This window comes from Miniopterus natalensis, chromosome 11 (genome assembly GCF_054644295.1).
Source record: "Miniopterus natalensis isolate mMinNat1 chromosome 11, mMinNat1.hap1, whole genome shotgun sequence".
Taxonomy (NCBI): Eukaryota; Metazoa; Chordata; class Mammalia; order Chiroptera; family Miniopteridae; genus Miniopterus; species Miniopterus natalensis.
In genome coordinates this window covers 76,481,038-76,507,596 of record NC_142091.1, presented here as the reverse complement: position 1 = coordinate 76,507,596, position 26,559 = coordinate 76,481,038, and the positions used below count along the sequence as shown (strand labels likewise).

General features: G+C 53.8%; 1 protein-coding gene and 1 non-coding gene across 5 annotated transcripts in view; both read right to left on the bottom strand.

The window, feature by feature from the left end:
• Window positions 1–4,958: 4,958 nt before the first annotated feature.
• NAP1L4 (nucleosome assembly protein 1 like 4) overlaps window positions 4,959–26,559 on the bottom strand; it is a 34,742-nt gene continuing 13,141 nt past the window's right edge. For 2 of the 4 annotated variants that reach the window (XM_087822074.1, XM_016217100.2), the window contains 12 exons: window positions 25,906–26,005; window positions 25,044–25,185; window positions 24,746–24,829; window positions 23,203–23,334; window positions 22,666–22,737; window positions 18,262–18,401; window positions 16,862–17,007; window positions 13,252–13,271; window positions 12,791–12,910; window positions 10,837–10,866; window positions 10,390–10,446; window positions 4,959–5,998 (listed from right to left, as the gene is read on the bottom strand). In XM_087822074.1, the coding sequence (XP_087678200.1) occupies window positions 5,960–5,998; window positions 10,390–10,446; window positions 10,837–10,866; window positions 12,791–12,910; window positions 13,252–13,271; window positions 16,862–17,007; window positions 18,262–18,401; window positions 22,666–22,737; window positions 23,203–23,334; window positions 24,746–24,829; window positions 25,044–25,185; window positions 25,906–26,005 (1,082 nt within the window). In that variant the 3' untranslated portion in view covers window positions 4,959–5,959. Of the gene's footprint in view, window positions 5,999–8,095; window positions 8,780–10,389; window positions 10,447–10,836; window positions 10,867–12,790; window positions 12,911–13,251; window positions 13,272–16,861; window positions 17,008–18,261; window positions 18,402–22,665; window positions 22,738–23,202; window positions 23,335–24,745; window positions 24,830–25,043; window positions 25,186–25,905; window positions 26,006–26,559 lie in introns of those variants that run through there. The other 2 variants (XM_087822075.1, XM_087822076.1) reach the window with 2 other exon arrangements.
• LOC148092124 (small nucleolar RNA SNORA54) lies at window positions 21,745–21,872 on the bottom strand. The gene has a single exon (XR_015715341.1). It is a non-coding gene; the product is annotated as a small nucleolar RNA SNORA54 (small nucleolar RNA).

The window sequence follows — 26,559 nt, the reverse complement described above, 5'->3', positions numbered from 1 at the left end:
CTAAACTCCCCGCGTGAGGTCATTCCCACCGCAGTGATGGAGCCAAACCCCGAGGCTGCTGCCCGGCCAGTCCCGGGAACAGCCTGTGAGGAAGCTGTGCGTCACGGGCCGTGCCTGGGACCGAACACCACCGCCTTCCTGTGGGGGGGCTGTTCAGAGACAGCCCCAGGAGGGGTCCCCTCCTCAACTCTGGCCTCCTCCAGGAAGCCCTTCGATAGCCAGGGGGCACTCGAAAGCCTACTCCCACCAACTGTGTAAGCCCTGGGTCCTGGAGCCAGGGGAGGCCCACGTTGCCTGGAGTCCTAGCACCTGAGAGGCGGCCTGAACGCCACCTGAGCAGCCCAGCCTGGTACAGCCCATTTGCCGCAGCCGTGACTCAGGCCTGCCCTCTCCTGGAAGCTGCAGCCTGGGAAAAGTGAGAGGCCCAAGGCCTGCCTGTTCCCACCTGTTTCCGGCTCTGTCAGCCTGGCCTTGACCCCTTAAAGCTGTGTCCCTTGTTGCCCTGTCTGGGTCCCTGCACCCCTCAGCTGGAGTCTGATAGGTAGGCCACTCCTCACAAGGCCCTGGGGATGGATGGGAAAGTGATGCTGCCCAGAGCACTCTTACTCTCCATGGCTCCCTGGTGAGCTCCTACTGATCCCTCAGTACCCGGCTTAGAAGGCACTATTAGCTCCTGGAAAGCAGTGATGGTGTCTTATTCTTTGGGGACCCAAGGGCCCAACCCAGGTGCTCAGGAAACGTTTATTTTCGGGGCGGGGGGGAGGAAAGTGGAACTAAAAAGTATCTACTTCACTGTCTAAAAGACACAACTCTGGTCAGAGCAACTGACATTGATGGACTCTGCTCGTGGGTAAAACCAGATTGGGGAGGAGGGTGTGGAGTAGGGGCCAGGGCCAGGTAGGGGGAGGCCTGGGGGAGCCCGGAGGATAGGCAGCAGGCATCCCTGAAACTCAGCAGGCTGCCTGGGGTCTGGTCCGTGGGGCGTCTGGAAGTTGGGTGGGTAAGTCTGCGAATGAATGCGTGAGACACAGGAAGGGGGAGAGGCCCAGGTGCACCAGGCATGGCTGCCACCTTCCACAGGCAGTCTGCCCTCGGAGCCACTGCTGGATGTGGGGGCAGGTTGAGACCCAGGCCCCCCAGGCCACTGCCTGCATCCCAAGTCTCCCCGTCTTCCAGCTTCCCTCCTGTTGTCCCAGTGTATACTCCGTTTGTGGAGGCCGAGGGCCCACCCTCCCCAGACTGGCTCCAAACCAGCAGGCCCTGGGGATGCCCCAGCCCTGGGCAGCCCCACCTGTTCCTGGGGTCTGAGCACAGGGGGCTTCCTCTCCGGACTTGCCAGCTATTATAAGTGACAGTTCTGCAGGCAGGTTCCAAGACTTCTGGAGGAGCCCTGGGGACAGGTGCAGCCCAAGTGTGGGAGGAGGGAGCCGTGGAAGGCACCTGTGGGCTCTGCTGGGCCTCTCCTGGGCCTGGTGAAGGTCCTGGGCCACAGTTCTCATGAGGCCTGGCCTGGCACAGTTGGGCTCCAGCCAGGCCTGGCAGGCTGTCATGGAGAGTAGCATCCGGCCACCGCCCATGGCATACTGAGTCAGCATGGCAGGCTGGGCCGGTGACTGGCACAGTGGTGACATCTGGGGCAGGTGGAGGTGTGCCCGGGGCACCAAGGTGTCTTGGCCTCGGGGGGGTGTTGGGGCCTCGCCCTCCTGGCAGCAAGGCTAAAAGGGAGCTCCAGGGGTAGAGGCTGGGGATACCCAGGATTTCACCAGAGCTGCCATGGGACGAGACAGTTCCCTCTCCGAGTCTCAGGGCTGAAGGGGGGTCGCAGGCGGACGTGTCTGGAGACCACCACCACCGTCAGAGGATCCAGAGCTCAGCCAGGAGCAGCCTGTGAAGTCATGGAGCCCCTGCTTTGGGGACCTCTGTCTGCGTCTCCTGGTGTGGGCCAAATGCCTGGGTCTGAGGTTCCTCAGCATCCCCCCTGCCCCCCGACAACTATGCTCTGCGGCTGGGGTGGGGAGGACAGTTGGCCTCCAGAGGAAGCTGGGAAGTCATTCTGATCGGAAGAGACCGAAGTCCAGGGACGCTGAGCCGGGTGGCTGAGCGGGCCAGCTGGCAGGGAGCCGAGGGCAGCCCTTACCGGGGCGGTGCTGACACAACTCACCCCACACAGCCTCTTCAACCAGGGGCTCTGTGCAGCAGGAAGCAGACAGGTAGGGGGTTCACTCCACTGCCGGCTCCCGGGCCTCCCCACAGCGCACCGGCGTCCCCTTGTCCACTAGGTGCTCAGAGGTGAAGGAGACAGGACGCACACTCAGGGCAGGACGGAGGTCAGCAACACCACCAAGACTGGACTGGCCGAAGCTAAGGCCCACCCTCCCCCTTCCCTGGCCCAGAGGATTGTCCCCAAGCAAACTCCCTCTGGGAACAGGAGCCACAGGGACTTGGGGGGAGGGGGGCTAGCCTCATGGGGAACCCTTGGGCCCCGAGAAGGGATTGCTGGGCAGCTGCAGGTGATGAGCTGGGCCTCAGCTTGGCCCCTGTATCATGAGACAAGGGCCATGAGCAACCATAGCACACTGGTCGCCAGGGCAAACCGGCCACCTGCTGAGCTGTCTGCCCTCCACAGGTGTGGACAGAGGCCCCTCTACCAGGCTGTGGGTGACCACAACTCCTGACCCCTCAAGAGGAAAACCAGTTTTAAGAGTAATCACCCCAATGTGAGGGCTTTTGAAAAATCAGCTCCACTGGGGTGTCACGCCCATAGACCACGTGCACGTGCCTGAGGCAGCTCCAGCTGACAATCCACTCTCTCCGGTGCAGCCCTTCCTTCTCCCCAACAGTACCCATCCCCGCTGGTGCTGTGGGGGTTCTGGAGGTCACAGAAACCAGCCACCACCTGCCCTCCCTCCCTCAGGTCATGCTTTTGAGATCCCTGTGTTGTGGGGGTTCTGCTGCTGGGAGCACTCCGTTGTGGGGTTCACAGCATTGCTAGCACCCGAGCTGCCTGGGGAGGTCCTGCCCCACATTTCCCCAGGCCTGGGGAAGAGCTGAGCGCCTCCCAGAAGTCGGCACGCGGTGGCTAGGAGAGCTCAGAAAGGGCGGCTGGGCCCAGAGCCAGTCTTGTGTGACAGATGAGACCCAGGCCCTGAGGGACAGGCACCGCAACAGGCCCCACAGGCTCTGACAGAGTCACCCTAAGGACTGAGGGAGGCGGGGGAGGCAGAGACCTCTGGGATGGGAAGTGGATGTGGACACCCTCCTGGGTGCTCAGAAAGGAGCACTGTACCATCTGGGCCAAGTAGGGGCTGGTAAGGCCTGGCCCTCGACCCCTGGCGTGCTTAATGGCAGTCGAGGGGCCGGTGGGGATAGAGGCAAAGCAGCAGCCAGACGGGCAGTATGGGGTCCTGCGGTGGCTGCATCACCCAGGCAGAGCTGGCCCAGCTGGGCCCGGCCAGTGGATACCTGGAGCTGCTTTAAGTGCCACCTCCCTGCTGCCTCCTTGCTGGGGGCTTAGGCAGACCTCTGGGTGCTCCGTGACTTCCCAGCACAGGCGGCAAGGACCAAACCAGCCTCCGGAGCCCCTGAGGTGCCCCTGAGGTCCTGTGAGCCAGCAGTGACCTGTGCTTGGACAGGTCCCAGGACCCTGGGCACTGAAGGACCACCTTCCCTTTCCTGTGACTGCCCAGGAGGGGGAGCCATGGGGAGGTCAGAGGAAAACCTCATGAGGCCCTGGTGCAGGCGGAGGCTGAGCCAGTGGAGGGCCAGGGAGAGCACAGCCTCTCCGGGCTTCAAGCTGGAGTCCCCGTGCGCTTGGACAGCCCAGCAGCAGCCTGTGTCCTTGCACCCCACCCCACAGGGAGAACTCATGCCTCTGAACACGGCCCGTTACCGCGTCGCATGGCTCAGCACGAGGACGCAGAGGAGCCAGCCTCTGCTTCTCCTGCCCACCAGCCCCAGGCAGCCAGCCGCTCTCCAGCTTCCTGTTTAGCCCGAGGCTTCCCAACGTAAGCACCATGTGCACACGCACAGGCCCTGCCCCTTACCTGCTCTGCTCCCTCACACCCCAGATGACCTTCCCAAGGGCACCCGGACACCCGTTCTTGGCTCAAGTCCACCGTGGGTGGGAGCTGACGCAACCTCATCCTGGCCACTTCAAGACACCGCCCCGCCGTCCACAGAGCACGCACGAGGGCGACTCCTGTCACAGGGCCGCGCGCCTGCTTCCTTGAAGGCCTACACTGCTGGGGCAGAGGCTCTAACAGTTCACGGCCTCCACGTGCTTTCTCAGGCCCTCGTCACAATGAGTTGCCGAAGTCCTTGTCGTTGCTGATTTTCGTTTCCTCGGTGAGGCCCACATCCTGGGTGGCGATATGGCCAGCGGGAGATGGGCTGTCCCTCACTGTGCCCCAAGAGCCCAAGGGCCCTGGGACCTGATGTCCTCAGCACTCACCTCCTGCAAACAACCCAGGACATCATTCTGTGCAGCCACTTCTGGTCCTTCACTCACTTGTAAGCCACGTTTTCATAAGCAAGTTTGTTTCTAGATGCCCAGGGTCCATGGCAGCACCAAGGACCAGGGTCCAGGGGCCGTGCGCAGGCACCCTGCCTGGAGGGTGGGCTGGAACAGGCCCCCAGCAGCACCCTCAGGGCTGGCTTGATCATGGCCTTTAGGCAGGAGCTTCCCCCCTGGAGCCTTCCTGGGTGGATCTAGAGGACAACCCCACAAACCCTGGGGTAGCAGCAAATGCTTTCCTGAGGTAGCTAGCAGAGGGCTCCCCCGGGGACCCCAAACTTGCCCAACAGTGACGTGGACCTGGAGACGCAACAGGCAACTAAATGCAGCCTGAGATACGAAACGGAAAACCAGAAGCTGGGAAGTCCCGAATCTGGAGTGTGACCACATAGCGGGGCCCCCTACCTGGACCAGGATCCCCACCAGAGACTGCACATGGCACCGGTTCATGTTTCACAACTTTAATAGAATATTCTAACTATTCTGTACAAATTGAAAACAGCGTATTCAGGTACAAATGTATCTTAAGTAAGGCTGAGCACTCTCCAGGCCTGGTCAGTGTGGAACCGGCATCCCCGGCTGCCAGGGACTGCGAGCGGCCACATACTCGGAACCCCCCATGCCAGCCACGAACAGGTTGCTCTGAACCAGGGCTTTTAAGACAAGGTGGATGTGGGCTAAGAAATGGGAGCTAACAAGATGTGACACTAACATGAGGACAGCTGTGCCCTCCAGCCCTTCCCAGAGAGGGCACGGCACTGCCCACAAACCTGCCCAGCTGAGGGGTCCCCATGCCACGGAGACAAGCCCTGCCCCGGCAGCTGGCGGCAGGAGGGAGTGCTTTCTCTCACACAGCCTTGCTCCCCAGGAGCCGCCCCCACCTCCCAGTCAAGTCCCCGGGTCTCCAGTCACAAACATGGTTTCAGCACTCGAGGACAAGCGACAGCAAGCATCCCTGTGCCCAAAGCACAAAGGAACAAATAAATACAAGGGTCACCACATGAGCTTGCGCCTCAGCGCCGTGGGTACCCCCACCCCACCCCCACCCATGGAAAATAAAACCAAAGCAAGAACACACCGAGGAGAAGGGACCCTGCTCTCCGCTCCTCCTCCGAGCTCAGACAGGGGACCAGGTGGCTGGAAACGAAGCGTGTGGTGTCTTCAAATGAGAGATGGGAGCAGAAGCTCCCGGATGTCAGTCCTGGGCTTGGGGACCTTCCACCCCCACCCTACATGGTCTACGGGCCCCAGAAGCAGGGCCTGGGGAAGTCTACTGCACTGCACCCAAGGCCGTCGAGGGTGCTGGGATTAAACCTCCTACTTCTGAAATGCATTTAAGGGGCCACTGTACAGATTAAGCAAAGTAACAGGGAAAGGCAAAGTGAAGGTGAAAACCATGCACTTGAAAAAGTAGGTGTGGGCGCTGCGCCGACAGGTCCTCGCTGCTCACTGCTGCTTGCACTCGGAGTGCTGGCTGGGCTCCTTCTGTCAACAAGAGAGACAAGACTTGTAGAGAACCCGTCCACACCCCACAGGCACCTCCCACCAACCCAGAAAACCCAGACTCCACTGTTCAATGCATTGTAACCGAAAAAATGGTTACTACAAATGCACTTTCAAAACAGTAACAAAAAAGCTAACTCCCCAGAAGTGTCACAGCAGAGCTGCCTTTTTTGTTTAAAGACGCTTGAGAGACCCTCTAATTCCAGGAGACGCAGCAGAACGGTCTTGGACAGAGTGGCTCCTTGGGCCACAGGGTTAACGAGTGACAGACCATGTTCTGGGCGACCATGGCACTGCCCCGTGAGTCAGCACATGCCCTGTGCATTCCCTGCCACCCCTGGGACAGGACCAACTTGAACCTCCAAGGGCTCCGGTTCCAGACCCCATGCTCTTGGGAGGGCTGTCTCTTCCCCTGGGCCTCTCTCCTCGCCGACAGGCAGTGCCCACAAAGCCACGGCCCTCCCAGGAGTCCCCACGTGGGAACCCTAGCCTTCCAGAAAAGTTACTGGGGGAGCCCTCCCACCCCCAAACCACTTCAGTGTGACCTGTCGTGTGTATCCCAACCACCGAAACCACACTTGGCAACCGATGCTGCCGTGTGGGGACAACATGACACCTGCCCCTGTCAGCCTGAGCTAAGATCACAGAGCACGCCGAGCGTCACCTGGCACACTGTGCAGTCTAAGGAAACAGCCCGACACACCCTCAATGGTGTCAGCTGGGGCGACAGCTCATCCTTCGCGAAATCACGTTTAAGGGATGAAATAAATACATGTGATGAGCGCAGAGCAACAGCCTTGGACCCTGGTTGAAGCTCTTGATCTGCACATGTAATGGAGAGAGCACAGGACAAGCCAAGACCTGCAGGACTGGCCCTGGGTCCCAGCCCAGCACTGCCCAGTGCCAACAGCAGGCCACTCTGGGATGGGGGCCCTGCTCTGGCACCTGCCTGTCACAGGCTCATATGAAACACCAAAACAAAACATACCTGACCAGAAACCCTAGCAGAACAATTCCAAGTCAAGCACTGTTGCTTCAGGGGTAGATCTCTGTCCTAGGGAACCAGAGGCAGCTGCTCCGGCCCAGAGCTGCGTAGGCAGGAAGGAGCACTGTGCTGCGTGTTCCTGCATAATTTGTACTTGCAAATGGGAAGTGGGTCGGAAAAGGTGTGATTCAGGAAGGGTTCTGTAGGGTGACATGGGGGATGGGGGCACACAGGACGGATGGGAGGACTTTCTACTCCACATCTCTATATAAATGACACACATGTGTCACATAATACAGTGTGTGATATGAACCAAGACAGGAAGGGCTGTTGGGACTGTGGTTTCTGGCCTGTGACATGGGACAAACAGAACTGCAAGCTGAATGTCCTGTTTTATGTCACAGTTTAATGGCAGCCTGGTCGCTCAATGCTGGTGATCAAGGGAAAGGAGTTTCAAAGGCACAAACTAACAGCCAAAACCCTGCCCGCATGGGACCAAAAGGGCTTTAACAGATAACTGCTCTGAGGAGGGCGCAGAGCAGCCTGAGCACACCGCAGCCCCAGAGCGGCCTGCCCACTGGAGGCTGACGGCACTGAGCACCCCCGCTGCTGGGTGTGGTGGTGCTGTGGTTCCAGAGGCGGCCTCCTCTCCTAGAGAGCCAGGCTGCGCGGTTCAGGGACACACCAGAGTAACTGGCAGGTGGAGAGTGGGCCTCAGGTACAGCCCGGCAGACAAGTCCTTCAGACGGGTGGGTGGCAGCAATTTAAACATGCAGGTAAGTAGTCAGCCCGACCCTCAAAGCAGAGATCACCTCACTTCGCCCAGGTCTGCCCTGCCTGAAGGAGATGGGCCAGTGCAGACAGACCCTCAAAGGCACCGATTTGAACACATACAGGATGCGGTGCCTCCTGACCGGGAGCACAGAGGCCCAGCTCTCAGGGGCATGATGTCTACGACGCAGCTGCCTCTGGCCAACAAGCAGAACCCGAGTCCCAGGTGTCCACCTGACGGCATTTGTGTCTCCCTCCCCAACCAGGCCCCATGCCCCGCAGCAGTGAGTGTCCCACAGGGGAGCCCCATGACTGGAGCACGGCTACAATGACCCATGTACGGACGGGTGGCTCCGGACTTGCTGGTCCTGCTGAGACCCACAGCTAGTTCTGTCCTTACTGAGTCAGAATGGAAGCAACTTGACCACACAGCTAATGCCCTTACCACACGGGCAGCAGCTTCTCAGGTAAAATATCCTGGCACCAAGTTCCATCACCCTGTATTACCTACCGGTCTGCACAACACCTAAATTGCACAAGTTTACACAATCAACAGATGCATGTACAGAAAACTCAGTGAGAAGACTCCTACTGTCCCAGTGGGCAGGGTGGCAAGGGCACAGGGGACAGCGGGGCAGGCAGCCCATGACTGTGGCCTCCAGGAAGACTGCCCACCTCCCAGGGTCTCCCCTTCTGCCCTCTTCCTGGAGGGCAGTCCCCTCGTCAAGGAAAACGCCACACCAGCTACACCCCGCATACACGGTCAATAAGAAACACTGGGCTCAGCAAGCAGGAGCCACGTGTGGTTTTGTCAGTCGGTTCCAAAAGCAGGAGACTGCTCGCCAGAAAGCCCGTGTCAGCCTGACCCGTGAGCCGGCACAGCAGGTCCCTCTGTGCCAGCCACAAGGCATTGCCACACAGCACAGATCAACAGTCTGGAAATTAGGAATGAATGGAATTCCACCTTACCTAGAAACGCATGAATGATTAACAGACAAAAATTACACCTAAATGGGGAAAAAAATTGAAAGGCACTGTCAGCATGAAAGAAAAGGCAGGCACACAATCATACAGGAGGAAGCAGCCCAACCTCTATCATGTAACAAGGGCTGCAAGATACGGGCTGAGCAGCAGCCTTCAACGCACCAGCTCTGAACCTTCCGCCCCCCCTCTGCTGTTCTCCTTTGCTGCACAGACTGTCTGAGCAGTCCCTCTACAGAGGTGAGCATCAAGGGACAGTGGGCACAGAGGCCAAGACTGGTGCCTTAGACTGCATGTGGCCGGCAGGCCCAGCACTCCACAGCACAACCTGCTACTTTAGTCATTTCTCACCCCCTCCCATAGAACAACTCGGAGCCCCCGTGAAGGGCATCAACAGCCCCCTACTTTCTGCCAGGTTATCTGTGACCACTTGGTGAGTGTCCTCGCAGAAAACAGAGGAAACAGGAGGACAGACATCAGAAGGAAACAACAGGAGGGGAGCACCCGCTGCCAGTGAGGCACGGCCCAGAGCAGTCTCTGCTCTGGAAGCCAAGCAGTGGCTGTGCAGCGGGTCCCAAGTCAAAGACACAGCCGGGGCGGCACGGTAGAGTAAGGTGTCACCATCACCCGGTTCTGTTAACTAACAGACACCCCAAACTCCCGTCCAAGTGCGATCCACTCAGGGCTGGGACCCTCACCAGCCATCACACAGAGGTGAGCAAAGGTGTGTTTTCAATACAGCTATCCCATGACCAACAGGCCACCTTAAAGAGATGCATGTTTCCGTGAGCACATTTAAAAGGTGCTGACCCACCTCCCGTGTCCCCAGCAGGAACTCCCCACGAGCATGCGGTTACAGAAACACATGGTGTTAGCAAACGGGTCACGAGACCAGGTCATTACAAGGACAGCTCAGGGAACAATTCACTTTGGGAGAGACAGGGGAAACGCACACAGTCTAGGTAACTAGAGATGGTGTAATGAAAGGCCAGGTAATGGGAGATGATTAACTCTGAGGCGGATGAGTTATGAACCTCCTGCCAGGAGACCAGAGTGAGACCCCCTGGAGGCAACACTACAGTTAAACACGTGCCAAGTGGAACGCACCTGGATGTACACTAACCTAAGAGCAGGAGTAAACTCAGACTGACAGGTAAAATTAATGGGGCTGCCCACTCATTTTTGCCAGTTTTTTGTGTGTTTTTAAAAAGCTTCCCATTTTATTTCAAATCATGAGATACCTAAACATAATTCCCAAGCATTCTCACCCCAAGTACCAGTGTAAATTATACTTACAATTCCATTATTCTAGTCATTTAAAAAATGATAACAACAATTCCTTCCCCTCAAAGTCCCTTCTTTGTATCCTTCCCCAAAACACACACACAGAAAGGTGTATTCGTGCAGTCAGTTAAATCATCGCCTGAGCGAGTCTGGAGACAGACAGCCCGGGAAGAGCTGGGAACACAGGCACTGGACACTCAGTCGTACCAGGTGTCTGAGCAGTTCCTCTCTCAGGTGCTTTTCTGATACACTTTGCGTTTTCTAATTCAAGGGGACATACCCGTGCTCCTCAGAGTGGGGAGCATGTGTTCGACAGCCTGGCACAGGCAGGCCTGGCGGCTCCAGGACTCACCTTGGGGTTCACGCTGGCACCCTCCTCCTCTTCTCCCTCCTCGTCCCCTTCCAATTCCTGTATCGAAAGAGTGGGCAGGACTTCAGCTCCTGGGGACCCACTGGCCACAAACTAAAGCAACCTCAATCAGGAGGACATCAATCAGGACCACCCACGACTGACAAGGCCGCGTCCTTTGGACACTTATAATTTTTCTGGGTGTCTTTTGTTCTTAGATGACCCTGAAACCGACACAGGGCTGAGGAGCAGACTGTGGACTGAACTGTGCCCAGGGCGCCTCTGCATCAGCCAGGTGCCGGTCACGGGACACTGTGACAGCACCTGCCGCCTTTGCGCAGTTTCAAGTCCCACAGAAGGGTTCAGCAAGGCCCCGGGTCTCCCACTCCGCCCACTCCCGTGGAGGAGCCGCACCACCGGGCGACACCGCTGCGCGCAAGCTGGGCTTACCTCTTCTTCCCCCTCCTCGCCTTCTTCAAACTGAAAAAGAAGGAAACACATTCAGGGTTCAAAAGCATGGCGGGAGCCCGACCCAGACAAGACCCTTCCCAGGACCCATGCTCCGGCTAAGGAAGGCAGGAAGGTCGCTCAGGCCGAGCGGAGGGCAGCATGGGTGGAGGCCAAGTTCTCAGGGCATCTGCTGCTGGGCATGTCGACACCAACAGCACGGGCCGGCCAGGGCCAGCGCTGCAGGAAGGCTTGCTCACAGGCCCTGCCCCGCTAGCAGGATGCCAGGTACCTGGGAACCAGTCAACACAAGGACTGAGGAGGGGGGAGATGAAGAAAGGAGATGGTCAGCTCGGGTGTGTGCTGGGTCCAACCAGGAAACCGGCTGATCTCAGAAAACCAGCAGCATAATTTTATTACACACAGGAATTTATATACCACTTTATATTGCATGCAAGGGGGAATCTTTATTAGAAATATAATGAAACTTTGGTGTTTAATCTTTAAAGTGCACATGGGCGAAACCCCAGCACTGTAACTGGCTGGTCTTGAAACACCACTGTCGGCTGTCATTCAAGTTCCAAATACCAGACTGGGATCAAAATCTTAGCAACGAGATAGAAACGTAATCACTACTGGCACAGGACACACGGTGCGAAGAGGTCTAGTGGGCTCTTTCTTGCAGTGCTTCTCTTTCTGGAGCCCACACACATTCCATTCCCCAACGGAACTTTGTGGAATGCGCAGCGTAGGTGTGGCTCATCTCAACCCCAGGTCCAGCCGCACACCCTCCAGCACTGAGCAGCACCCATGATGGGATGGATCTCAGTGCCCTTTCCTTCCAAGTACCCTAACCACCAGCCCCAGACAGGGAAGACCTTTGGTGTGCTGTAGCCACAAGACCCTCACAGCTGTTTAGGTCAGATTGGAACCAGCTCAAACAGGCTGAGGTGTGGATTTCCTCAGGTTCCAAGCACACCCTTTCGCCTGGACCTCCTTTACAGGGCTCTGCAGAGACCCCTCTCAAATGCATCTCACACTTGCGCAGAGCGCTGGTTACAATGTGGGGGCGCACAGTCCATGGGATGAACAAGATGACCCAGGCAGTGTGGGAGCCATAATCAGACCACCTACATCCACTTCATGTAACCAGCATTTCCTAAAACTTGAGTCTTAGCAAATGCTTGAGGGCTGAAGTGGCCCAGCACCAGGCCGAGCTGTGTGTACACGTGCCTGGGCCCCACAACGCCCTCCAGCTGGAACCACACAGCCGGACAGGGCCTGAAACACAGGGAGAGTGGGGAGCAGGCCTGCACTGTGTCTGGTATGAGGGAAGCAGCCCAACCCCACCTAGCTCTTGCTGCCCAGCATGCCTCCCAGCAAAGAAAGCTAGAAACACCCAGGAGACGTCAAAGCTCTGAAAGCAAAGGAATAAACATCATCTAAAATGCCCCTCCGGCAAAACTCTACAAAACAAAACATTTCCACGAATCAGGACCCGCAGCACCCAAACCTCGTTACAAAGGAAACTGCCTTCGATGACAGTCACAGGACTGCTGGTAGGCTGTGCTCGGGGCCTTCTCCCAGCTCTGGCTGGGGAGGGCTCATCTCCCTGCAGCAGTCCTCTGCAGAGTGTGGGCCTGAACCACCTGCACCACTTTGGGGTCACTACGCCACAGGCCAGCACTAGCAGGCTCTGCTGCTAACGACTGCATGGTGCGGCCACACCTCTGTCAATGAGTGTCCTTCCTGGTAGCGGTCACCCAAAGCTTACAGGTCTTGAGCAGGACATAGGAAACTCCTGGGGTCTTTAGGACATCCTGAAATGAGCCAGCAGAGATGTGGCCCACATAGGGACGACCTCAGACACCTGCTCCCTGCTGCTGTGCCCTCTCCTCCCTCCAACCCCCAGGGGGAGCTGCGCCACACGATGGGCGGGAGCTTCCGAGGCACCTACGTTGTCATCGTCTTCCACAGCCTCCCCAGTGAAGTACAGCACGGCCCGTGGCACTATCCGCTCACGGAAGAAGTGTCCGATCTCAAAGTCAGAGGCCAACGTGAACTCAGAATCTTCATCCTGAGGGGAAGCAGACGTGTTACCTCAATTCAGTGGGACTGACATCGCTTCCTCTCACCCTCACCCTGCCCCTCACTTCTGGCAGCTTGATGAGAGTCGCCAGGGCCCGCACTGCCAGCTGACAGCCACGAGGCTGAGGAGCCTTAAAGGAAAAGCAGTGGAAGGTGGGGAGGGCAGGAAAGTGTAGCCCATACAGGAACATGTGCCTATCCCACCCAGAGGGCAGTGATCACAAACTCACCCCAGGGTTTTAGGGAGGAACAGATTAAAAAGGAAGATTAACTACTTAGAAAACACAGACTTTAACAGCAAAGAGGCTTTAATAAGGACACAAATCTTACCAGTGATTCTCCTCCAGATGCTAGAAAAAACAAAACATATACACATTACACTGAGAAGCAAAATTGCTCAAAGCCCACACAGGAGACTCAGCTGACAGATAAATGGAGCATCTCACAGCTCGAGCTTTCCCCTGGAAACCACCTAAGCTATGCATCTCCGGGTGGGCGTTCACAGCACCCATGCCCTTGCTCACCCCTGCCTCCCTCCTGTGCCCTGGGCGGTATGAGATGCTCCCAGACTCAACTAGAGGATGCCAGCCCTCAGAGGAAGACTGACACCAGCTTAAACAGTAACAGGTGGAAGACACGTCAAAGCGGTCCAGACTGTGGCCACTGAGTGCACCTGTGTGGTAGTGGAGCTTTAACTCATGTGACGATGCAGTAGACAAGGGGGATAATCTTTGAGCTTCAGGACCCTGTATGGAAAGGAGGAAGGAGAGAATGGAGTGCTGAAACCTTCCTGCAAGACGGGAAGCTGACCCGTGGGCTGGGTGTCACTCATCAATGCCCCACCACAGAGTGTCTCGGCCCCGTACTAATTAAGCATGACACTGAGAGCTGGTTCCACACGTGACCCACAGACTGGTGAACTGAGCATGATGGGAAAAGCCGGGACTTAAATCCATGCTCAGTGACATTCAAATGCTCAAGGGACCCAAAGCCCGAGCTTTAGAAATCCTGGTCATCACTGCTAGTCCCTCCTCATCAGGTGCGTCTGACTTTCCCCAGAGCTGTCACAACGAGGCGGCAATGCTGCCCCTGTGGAGGCCCAAGTGCTGGGGGTGGACACACCACCCATGAAGCAGCAGTCCCCAGGCCTTGGCATGTGAGCATCCCAGGGCTGTTCAGGATTCAGGTTTGGGGGCCCTGGCCTGTGGGTCAGGGAGCAGCACAAGGACCTTCCTCACTTGATTCCTGGACCTGTTTTCAGGGTTTAGGACAAAGAGGCCTGGACTGGCCATTTTATGTTTCCTTCATTTCAAAAAGCATTTAGTCAGTTCAGATGTTTTTCTTGGCTACCCCATCACTGCATCCCACTGTCACCTTGCTTGTTTTCATAGAGCTTACCATGTGAAGCTGTGTTCATTCGATTACTTTAAACATAGCAATACTGATGTGCTGGCCGGTGTGACTCAGTGGTTAAGAGCGTCGGCCCACCAAAGAGTATTGGGTTTGATTCCTGGTCAAGGGCTCATGCCAGAGACAACCAATCAATGTCTCTCTCTCACACTGTTTCTCCCTGCCCCTTCCCTCCCTTCCACTCTCTCTAAAAATCAATGGAAAAAATACTCTCAGGGGAGGATTAACTAAAAAATTAAAAAACAGCAACACTGACATATAATTTACATACCATAAAGTTCACCCCATTAGGTGTACAATCCAATGCTGTCTGGTACATTTTTAGTGTTGTGCAGCCACAATACAGTTTTAGGCCCCACCCCACAAAAATATCAACCCCCCCCAATTCTCGAGTCCACTTCATTACGTTTTGATTTTATGAAGTATTTAAGACCCAGCCCAGCCGGGCGTGGCTCAGCGGTTGAGCATCGACCTAGGATCCAGCAGATCGAGGTTCGATTCCCAGTCAGGGCATATGCTGGAGGGCGCGCAGGAGGCAGCTGATCAATGACTCCCATTACTGAAGTTTCTCTATCTCCCCCTCTCCCTTCCTTTCTCTGAAATCAATAAAGACATGCTTAAAAAAAAAAAAGTATTCAAGATCCAGTTTTAAGGAAACTTCCAACAAATCGAAGCACCTGTGTCATGAATCCACACAGGTATTGTCCAAAATGCCACAGGAGGCTCCAAGAGGGATCTTCCCGAAAAAGGAAACTAAAGGACCAAATTTATGGCTGATCTTATCCCCCAAACCAATACACACTCACATCTTCTTGGTTCAAAGACAAGTCACAGAATATACCCACTATGACAAAAGACTGGACTGAATGGTGAGTAGGAGCTTGGCGGGGGGAGGGCACTAGGCAAAGGGGAGACAAGGTCGAGAGTCAAAGGCTCAGACTTGAGTGGAGCCACCCTGTGGCCCTGGGACTGACAGCCCAAATGAGTTCTGATTCTGTGGCAAGGCAGGCAGTTCTTTATCCCAAACTGGTTTTAAACATGGAAAGTAAAGAGCCAGTGTTTTTCTCGTATCCATATTTTAACATGGTCAACTGCCTTGCCTTCATGTTCCCTTGGGATCAGAAAATTATATTGCGACGTCTAAGTAATTTCCTCACAAAACCAGTAGCTGACCTTTCCTAGCTCAGGGGTTCCACCTTTATTTTATGACTTGGGGAAACACACAAAACTGAAGCTTCCAAGCTAGGCTTCTGCCTGAAGTCTCTGGAAATGGAAATCCAAGTACTTGAGTGTCACAATTCCCAAACCCCTTGTGCTCCATCAAGTCATGTATGAAAAAGAGGGGTGGGGATTCCAGCTGTGCAAGTGTCACCAGAGTGTGATCAGTGACAGATGCCCGCAGCGCTGAGCCTGCAGCACAGGGAACGGCCAGAGGCACAGAGACAGAGGAAGGAGTGAAAGGGCCCATGCAGGCACTCTGAGCTTTCTGAGAATGGAGCTTGGGGTGCCTCCCCGGCTTCCCTTCCTATGAGGACCCCACTCCTGTCCTCTTGCGCCCGTGAGCACAAGTGCCTCAGAGGTTCATGAGTTTCAGTTCTTTTATATAAGCACAGGTATCTGCCCCCCCCCCCTCCAAAAACAGAAGGTTCCTATGAAATCTTTAAGCCAAAAGGCATAAAACAAAAGAAGCAACTACCATTCATTTAGACCAGAGGTGGGCAACGTGTGGCCTGAAATCTTTTGGTCTGGCCCTGCCAAGCCAACTAGAGGCGGGACTCGAAATTCACTAAATCTTTTTTCATAGCTAATTTTTAAGTTGATAATTTTGTACGGCCCGCAAATGATGTTATAAATATCCAAGTGGCCCTTGGCAGAAAAAAGGTTTCCCACCTGATTTAGAGGGAAAAATGTTTCAGTGTTTCCAGAACCAAAAAATAACCAACCAAATCATAGCGAGTAACACATAAACCTAGGATACCACCAACATACAGGAAAACAGCAGGAACGGTGTGACACACACCTCTCTGCCACCTACCAATCCACTCAAGTGACACCTCCCACTTTACCCATCAGACAGCGCTCTGCTGCTGCAGCCCCAGCAGTAACCTCACAGCTCTGAAGGCGCCCTCTGCCTATAACTGGTGTGACAGTGGACAAAGGCCAGTTCTAGCCATGTACGACGTTTGTTTTGTTCGTAACGATCGAGATTACGCTCAGCCTTATGCTGAGCCTAACACCCTTACAGGCTCTCTTATGCTTTTCTCATACCTTAGCACCCGTCCTGTTAACAAACGCACAAAATCAACTGAGACAAAGCCCAGGCGCTGACAGAGCTGTGGGCTGGGTGCTGAGTGTGGGCCCCTGAAGGAGCTCGGCAGGAACACCATCACTGCTCGGGTGCTGCTGTCCCCGTAACAGCTCACACAAGACAGATGGTGAGTGCAGTCACTTTTCGCCTTTCTTCGTAAGAACCAAAGCCCTCCTTAAACCCCAGGTGCTCTCCTGTAGGTCTTTAGTAGCGCCCCCTCACCCTTCAGCGGGCTGAAGAAGTTGAAGAAGGAGTCGTTGGGGACTTGCTTGGTGATGGTTCTGACGGTGCCCCGGCCCTTGTGCTTCTGTTTTTTCTTGATCGTTTTGACTGTAACGTTTTTTCCTTTCTTCCAGTCAATCGTGCACCTATAGGGACAGGAAAGCCATCAAGGATACACACCTTGTGAGAAAAACCAATTATAAGTGCACACAGCAAGCAAACCAGCTCCACAATTAACCTGGGCAGTTTAATAACCCCCTGCAAGCAAGCACTATGACCCATGAGGGTCACCGCAGACAACTACAAAGCAAGCGCCTGCCAGCCCCCTCACCCTGAGAAAGCACTGCCTCAAGCTGGAGCTGCTGCAGCCGCAAGGGCGTGATTTCTCCAGACCTCTGCACAGATCCTGAAATGTGTTTTGTGTGAAGAACCCAGACCAAGGCTGGGCAGAGGCGCCTCAAGGGAGCATGTCACCTGCTGCCTCTGGACAGACTCCAGAGTGCACCTGACGTCACCACTCACACCCGAATTCTCAAGGCAAATGAGTGAATGGGACAAGCTGGAGAAAGGGAGCAGGTGACCACTGCCAATGCTGATGGCCAGTGCAAAATACATCAGATCCAGGGGTGCTGAGCGGTCCTTGGTGGATGAGCATAGCATGCTTCTTAACTCTTTGAGTCACCCTGCACCAACAGGTAACACCTGACCCGATAAATAGTATCGGGTCTAGCGAACACCTGGAAAGCCAGGCTTCTCCCCTCACAATGGCCAGTCCCGGAAAATGGCCCTTTCGAAATTACTCTGGGCACATGAATCTAGGAGGATTTTAATACAGTTCTGAATTACTCATATGGGGAGAGTCACAAGAACAAATTACTTGGTTCCAGAAAATAAAAGTAACTGTTTCATTCAAGATAAAACAATTTCCTGAATCATCTCCAAGAAGAATGAACTCAAACTACATTCACTCCTTGGTGACCTACGCCAAGGTGCTCAACCCAGAGTCAAAGGACAGTAAAACTGCCCCACATACTGCAAAGCAAGCAACTGACCAGTACTATTCTGCACTGACTCACTCGACAAACTGTGTGTGTGTGTGTGTGAGAGAGAGAGAGAGAGAGAGAGAGAGAGAGAGAGAGAGAAACCACAGCTCACTGTGCTGAGGGTGACTAGGGAACTCATCTCATTAAACTGAGGAAGCTGGGCCACTGACCGAAACCCTCCCCAAGTAACCACGACACATTCCCCGAACAGAAAAACTACTTAATTTAACCTTCCTGCTAGCCTTTAAAACAGAGTAAGGACGACTTCCTGCTTTGTCCCACTTTCTACCTATACCTAAGGTTCTGAAGCCACCTCCTGGTCCTGCTCAGAAAGAGAAGCCGAGGCAAATTCCTTACCCGTCACAGTCCACTATTTCAGGGCCTTCAAAGGAAAAGGGGTCGGCCTTATCTGGCTCCGACTTCATCTTGTACGTTTTTGTCAGGACTGAATTGGTAAAGTAGTCGTTGGGTTCGAAGTGGAACTCTAATACAAAAGACTAAAAACAAAAACTCAGGTAAGCACCACCTGAACCCGCAATTGCCTAGTCACAGACCTGATAAGCCACAAAGAACTACTGGAAACCAGCCCCGCCCTAAGCAGGGCCACAGGCAGACGCCAGCAGTGTGGCTATGTGACAAGAAACACTTTACTGCAAGAAACACCAGCACCAAGTTAAAGCACCGACGACAGGCGAGGGACCTTCCTGTCACCTCTTGGTCCGCAGGGGTGGTGGGTGTGTGGGGGGCTGTTATGTCTCCTCCCAGTGGAGGTCGAGCTCTGGGTGAGGTGGGGGTCTGGAGGGAGAATCTGGGCACTGACAGCCCCGCCCTCCTCTTTCTCTCTTGGACGCAGGCAGGACAGGGTTTTCTTTGTCCTGCAGTGAAAGTGGCAAGACCACATCTGGGGGAGGAAAGGAAGCACAAACCACCCGGGCAAGCCCACCCTTCAGTCACGGAGCACCCTGAAACCTGAAGAGGAGCAGCACAACAGGGAGAATGGACAAAGGTGTGCAAAGCAACAGTCACAAGTAACATCAAGTGGCCAACACAAAAGATATTCACACTCACGAGTACCTAAATAATGAAAAATAAATGCACCAAGAATAAAATGCAGTATACTGGCAAGGCGTGTGGGAAACCAGGAATATTCACATACTGTAAACAACTTTTTGAAGGACAACCTGGCAATATCAAAAAAGTTAATTGAATTAAACAAGCCATCCTGTGACCCAATTCGACTATTCTGAGGAAAGTGTACTACGTGATCAGACACTGAATGGATGTGTGAACATGTGCACAGACGCCACCTCGGTCCGTTTATAAAAGACAAGACAGTCTCAGGTAAGTAAATTACAGTCTATGGAGGCCAGCTCTGGGCTCAGAGAGCCTGGGTACATACCCCAGCTCTGCCTGTAGTGCTGTGGGATACTGGGAAGTTACCCCATGTTTCTGTGCTTTCCTCATCTGTAAAATGAAAAGAATGTCTCCTCCTCTCTCCCTGAGCTGACCTAAAGATCAATCCGTGGAAGCAGCACTTAGAACACAAAGGGGGGAGTGAAAACAGGACCCTCCAAAGAAGAGGTGAAGGGAGGAAAAAGCTGTGAAGGCTCAGGAGCACAGACACAAGGTGACCAGAGGATCGGGGGACTGTCCAGTCGGTTTCAAAAGGGATGCAGCAGGGTCTGGCCAGGAGGTGCCCACTGACTTTTGCAAGAGTCGTGTGGGCTGGAGAGGAAGGGTGGTCAATAGGTATAAGTCCTGGTCTGGTGAATACAAGTTCAGCAAGGACAGGAAGGCAGCGACAGGGAATGGGACCCTGCCCATTCCCCTCCCAGCATGAAGATGGAAGGTCAGCAGGCAGGCGCGGAAAGATGGCCACAGCCACAAGTGTGGATAGACAAGCAGATGCTAGATTCGGTCCACGAGTATGTCTATTCTGTACAGGGGGAGGGGCCTTCACTTCTCTCCCCCCGGGTCCCCACCATTTCCCCACACCCAGTGTTATTTCCTTTCTTCCTATTTTCCCACTTTTCCTTCCCCATGGCCTCTGTTTATCCAGAGTAACCCAAATGCACTGGGGGTGAACCAGTGTTTAAAGGACCAATAGAAGAGGGCCCAAGGATGAGGCCACCTCATTTGTGCTCCATCCCACACGTAATTAAGTGTAAAAGCGGGTCTCCTCTCTGCCCAGCAAAGTCGACTTGGTGGCTACTGTCTTTGCCAATACTCATGCCGAGACGAGGAGGGATCCCCACCCCATATAGCCGCTATGGTCAAGGTTGACAAGAGACACAAGGGATTCTCTGTGCTTTGCCTGAAGCTTGAAATTATTTCAAAATTAGAACCAAAAGTTATTATTACAAAAACAATGCAAGAGAAAGACTGCCAGCAGGAACGTGAACCGAGAAACCTCCACTCCTCACAATTACCTCTGCTGACCCAGCCATCACACTGAGTCAGAAACTTAAAGACTTGGGTTCAAGGATGCTGATCCTAATGCAACCATTCAGAGTTGGGGGGGGCGCACATATCAGAGAAACACTAAACAAACCAAAAGATGCAGTAAGAACCGTGTCCCACTTGGCAGAGCCCATGTGGAGTGAAAAGAGCAGCAGGACAATGTCCGCACTCTAGCCTGGAGCAGTGGCCCAGAGGGGAAAGAAGGTGTGGGCGTGGGGTGGGGCCAACATACTGGCCCTGTTCTATTCTGAAATTAGGTGGTTTTGTTTTTTCTTTACAGCTTTAATGTCTTAGATATTTCACAATAACTGTTCAAAGGACAAGACTAGGGGAAAATGGCTGAGTTATTTCTAGAAGATAGAAAGTGCGTCATGGTTTTCTAAGTTTTCTTTCTTTTTTTAATTACTGGAGGATATTTTTTCCATTGCTTTTCGGAGAGGAGAAGAGATGGGGGTGGGGGGGTGGAAAAAACATCCATGTGAGAGAGACACATCGATTGGTTGCCTCCCTCATGGGAACGACAGGAGCCTGGGATCGAGCCAGCAACTGAGGTACGTGCCGTTGACCAGAATTGAACCAGGGACCCTTCAGTCTGAGGGCCAATGCTCTAACCACTAACCCAAACCGGCCAGGGCCTAAGTTTCCTATAGTAAACATACAGGACTCTCATGAGAGAAAGACTGGTGCATGGTCTACAGCTCGGGCTCTACTCTTCCGTGAGCCACATACGACAGGCGGGTAAGAGAGAACACGGGCCCAAGACACCACCAGACAATGTCCAATAGGAGCAAAGGAAGAAAACGGGACCAATGCAAAAAGGAAACATCGTAAACTGAATCCAGATGAATGACAGGTGAGAAAGCAGTGTGGGAAAAACTCAGAACCTTAAAAGTGTGCTGCTCACACATGGGAAAGAGAATTCAAGTACCTTGGCAGATGAGGTCCCATGACCACAGGCGGCCTCCAAGGGGTGCTAAGGTAAAGCCTACGCACAGGTGAGCCACACTTACTGGGAAGAGAGGATAAGAGGAGGGCACTACTATAACTACCAGATGCTACAGGAGGAGAGAAGGGGTCCCCTCGGCCACCAGAGTGGCCTCTCAGCCTGGTAGCAGGCATCATTCTGGCTCATGCCCACACCTCACCTGCAGAGGGACAGCTGAATGTCACCTCTCAGAGTACAGCAGACAGGAAAAGGGGAAGGGACATATACAGGTGTATCCCCCTGCCTGAGCCTGCAGCAAGTGTCACCTGCAGGACTGGGGAGAGAAATTCCATTCACAATGACCCTCATCCCCTACCTGGGGCCCATGCACTGTGGCCGGGAGGAAGAGACCCAGGCTAGGTCCCCTCCCAGATCCCTAACTCACAGCCCCAGGTGCTTGTCTCCAAAACCTGAAACTGAGAGCCACCAGTGAGTCAGTCAGTCATGTGTCACTGGAACTGCTATAGCACTGGAATGGAACCTTGTTAGCCACAGCCAGGTTAACAGGTCACGAACAGTGCTCCAGGGAGCACCCTGCTCAGCTGGGATGCCGTGCACCACCCCAACATTTCCCCAGGAAAAAGTGAGGCTGGCTGAGGTCCAACTGGCGGGCAGATCCGCCCCCAGCACTAAATGACACACTATAGCAGGAATTTTTGAAAGGTGGGTTTTGTGACAAATCGGATTAGGGGAGCATTTTTCAGTGTTACCTATCTGCATATTTTTGTTTTTTAAACCCTCATGCAAGGTTAAGTTTTTATTGATTTGAGAGAGAGAAAGGGAGAGAGACACGGATGGATCGGTTGCCTCCTGTACTCGCCCCAACTGGGTATCAGACCTGCAACGTAGGCACGTGCCCTGACTGGGAACTAAGCCCACAACCTTTTGGTACACGGGACAATGCGCCAACCGAGCCACCCAGCCAAGGCCATCTGCAGGTACTTAGCAGGTTTCTGTTAACGTGCTGCTCATATTAGAGTACACACTCACCATCCTTTCAAACTGATTGACACCAGACCCTCAAAAGCCTAGGAGCCACTTAGGGAAAAGGAAACAAACTAGCTGAGAAACTGCAGCATGGCACAGCTGACAGGACAGGGGCCGAGCAGTCCAACCCGTCTAGCTCCTGCACCTGCCACCACACAGCAGGTGGCCTGAGTTCCCTGCCAGGCTGCCCTAATCCTCGAGGAGCATCTCCTAAAGTCACCCAGCACGTGAGTGGTGGGTTTGATTTCTTGCCCTGGCCTCAAGCCCTTTACCCTCAGTAACCTAACACCCCCTGACACCAAGCAGGACCTCAATCAGTCACTACTCACCATTGGTTGTCCAGGGTCTGAAAACTTCACTTTAATATCCTGAAGGTGTTTCAAGATCGGCTCATCATACTCCTACACAGAGAGAAAAAGAAACCTTCAGTGAGCTGGTTAAGAACAACACGTGTCCTCACTGTTGCATCACTCGTGGGTGTGAGACACTGGGCCCTGGTGGAGTCCTGTCCTTGTCAAGTACTGACTCCCAGGAAGCCACCCAATCTGTTCCCTGAATACGGGCCTGAGGGGCAGCAGAAGGGTGCCATGTCACAGGTAACTTTCTGGGGTGAGGCAATAGCCCTTTCCCAGGAGGTGAACTGAGTCCAAGTTCTGGATCAGAGCTGCTGGCCTTCCCCACTACAGCTGCAGTAAGGTGTGTGTGGGGGGTCCCCACAGTAATGAACCCTGTGAGACCAGGATTACTCCTGATTGGGGGGGGTGTCACAGAATGCTTTTCACCCACAATGAACAGCCGCAAAACACCCAGCAAGTAGTTCACAAGTTTTAAGACCAAAACCTCTGTACCAGGTGACACGTACTCACCTGGACCAGCTCGCTCAGCATGTCCACATTTCTGAAGATGGTGAACCAGAACTCCGGGATCCCTTTGGGGGTTGGCTCTTCTGCTGCCGCAGCTTCTTTTTCTGCTATGACTACTTTATTTTTCATGTCTCCCTAAAAGTAAAGATGCAGAATAGAACACTTACCACAAAGCACATGCCATGTGAAACCGCGTCTCCAAGATCACTGGGCAGGTAATGATCCAAACATTTCTGGGACAAAGCCCTCAAGGCACTCCATCTAGACATCATCCACCACATAACTTAAATTGGCAGAAAAGCTCAAGAGGGGTCTCCAAGGTGACACACACGGGAAAGGCTGTGCAACAAGTGTTAGCTCCATGAGGCGTCCACTTGGGGACAGCCACCCACCACCCCATGGAGCTCCGGGGGCTTTAGGAACCAGAAACTGCCAAGCACCTTGTGTCCAAGTAGAAGAGGGCTCTAACTGTCATGGCAGATAGAGGTTCCGTGTGAACACTAGGGTAGTGACCAGAAAGGCTTGTGGCAATGCAGACACACTGAGGCCCCAGGGAGGGAGGTAAGGCAGTGCTGCCCAGGGCCACGGAGCCTCACAAGGGAACGAGCACGTGGGCTTCATAAATTAGCAGAGGCCAATTCTTCTTGAGCAATAAGGATACGACTCACAACCGCACTGATACACAGCTGCAGCTTCACCTAGGCGGGGCTCTGTATGTTTTCAGATTAAAACACATGGCTACCAAAATGCATATTCTTAAAAAAAAAACAAAAACCCTAAAAGTGAGTTTTACAGGATAGAAGCTACTTGTCTCCCAAAGACAAAACCAGTCTGACAACGTGAACCTGTGGCTGGGATGCTCGGTGGCACTGGATCGGGACCCATCACCAGAAAAGGCTGTTTGAGCAGGGATGAACAGGGCACATCACTAAAGGGCCTGTGACCCACTGATCTGAGGTGGAGAGGCACTCCAGCCACCTCATCCTCACGCTCGTCCTTGAGCAGGTGGCAGCATGCTTCCAGTGCATCCCCACCACACCCTACCTGCCGATGACCCGACACAGGACTCTACTGAGACGGTCACTGATGTTGTAACAATCTCTGTCCATCAGATCCCACACCTCACTGCATCCTGTGCAAAGCTGCTAGATGACTGAGAGGAAGACTGTCTGGTTCGTCGTATTAACTGATGGCAACCAGTCCGATGCCAGACCCACCGGCTGCTCAGTACTCACCCATAAAGAAACCTAAACACCCGACCTTAGGGCGAGACAGCACCTACTGTTAGGAGCTCTCTTCTTTGTAAAGTCATACTGATCATTAAAACCATTAAAAGACGTTCCTTATTTCTAACAATATTAACACAGAGCACCGGATGCACCCATTAAAATAATGATTTCTAACAATATTAACAGAGCACAGGATGCACACATTAAAATAATGATTTCTAACAATATTAACAGAGCACAGGATGCACTCGTTAAAATAACGATTTCTAACAATATTAACACAGAGCACAGGGTGCACTCGCTGAACGACGACTCACGGCCAGCTTGTCCTCTTCGTTATCGCTGTGCCACTCCGACTCTGCATCTGTCGGCTCAACATCGCCGGTGACGAACTCCCTTCTCTAAGAGAGAGCGAGACCTTCTTAGAGTTATGTCATTCGGAAAGTCAAGAGTTAAGTCTGTGAGTCTGTAAATAATGTCTATGAAAAGACTGTGAAAACTGGATGCTCCTATAACTTATTCTAAGATTCAAAGTCTGAGGGCTTAAAGAGTAACACTGGCCGGTTTACTGGGTAACGTGGATGCCCTGCCTCAAGGCAGGCCTGAGGCTCCCACCTTGTCGAAGAGAGGCTGGTACAGCGCTGCATACTTCCTCTCCAGGTCGTGCACCTCCTCGTAGAACCTGGCCTCTATGTGTGCGCACCTCACCTGGAGCTGCTTCAGCGCGTTGACTCTCCTTCTCACCGCCTTAGGGAGACTGAGGAGGGAGGAAACAAGAAAATGGCCCCACACTTGCAAAATCAAGGCGGTGTGCATTTCTGTTTTATTAAAATTAAATTTAGGTTAGCACAGAATTAACATCCTTACTATGAAAAGGAGCTCGGACCCCAAGTGTCCCCTCCCCATTCCAATAGCCTCGGAACATATCAAGCCCTGAGTGGGGAACCATGTAGAGGGTGGGATGTACTGAGACGAAGCCCCAAACTGCCTGCCAGACACAGCCCAGCAGCAGCCCCTCCCTTCCAGAAGGAAGACAACCAGGCCTGGAAAAGAGCTGTCCTAGGAGCTTTTTCACTGGGCAACACAACCAGGACACAGGCATCTTCTGAAAAAGCAGTTTGTGTTGCAGGCCCACACAGGTGAGTCAGGGAGGAGTGGCTCTTAACTGGCTCGGAGCCACCAGGGAGAGCATGCTGCCCTCACCTAGCATGGGTTCCCTGCCAACTCCTGCCTGTGCCGATTCAGTGTCTCAAATCGCCACAGGATGGCACTATGGCTCACCTATTAGATAGCCCGGCCTGCCGCATTCTTTCTGCAGGTCTGAGTCCCTCCCCCAGACTCTCTGGAACCCAGTGCCTGGCTCAGCAGGTAATGTCGCTGAATGAAAAACACACTGTTCCTAGTCTAAGGGACAAGGAAACAGTTTTTCTTCTTTGTTCCTTAAAGTTGTCCCAGGCCTCACCCACCGCATACTTACGTCTCAATGTAGCTGGAAGGAGTGTGGGAGACGCTGTCAAGCCGTTCCTGCAAGGCTGCCAGAACTTGAGGATTCTGCATCACCTGATCTGTGAGCTTCTCTATGACGAGTTAAAAACAAGGCCAAACAATTTAAAATATGCCCACGACCGAGAGCCAAGAGTCAAAATCACCAACACATATCTACTTAGACCTGCTCATCTACTTCAATTTCTAAACATAGCCAGTGGCTTATTTAAAACATGTTTTGAAAATATTTGAAATTTACTTAAAAGGCACTGGACATTCTATGTCTGTCAGTCACCTGAGTGGGCGGTTAAAACCTACTGAGGGCACCTAAAGGTTTCCAGGTCTCACCTTAGCTGTTTATGCCTCATATCTCCCAACTGAGGACATTGTCACTTTCTATCACCTGGCCTTCACTCCCAAGTCCCACGTGGGGCCCAGGAGCAGAGGACGGGGTGGACAGACAGCTCCTCAGGGTTAGTTAGGGCCCGCGTGTGCCCCGGCGCAGCCAGGAAAGCCTGGCGCTCATCACTTCCCGTTGCCAGGCCCCCGCGGTCTTTGACCCACCTTCACCCGCAACATCCTCCTGCCCAGCCCACCTCCTTCCCAGGGTGTGCGCCAACCAACGTCCTAGCAAAAGGTGCCGCCT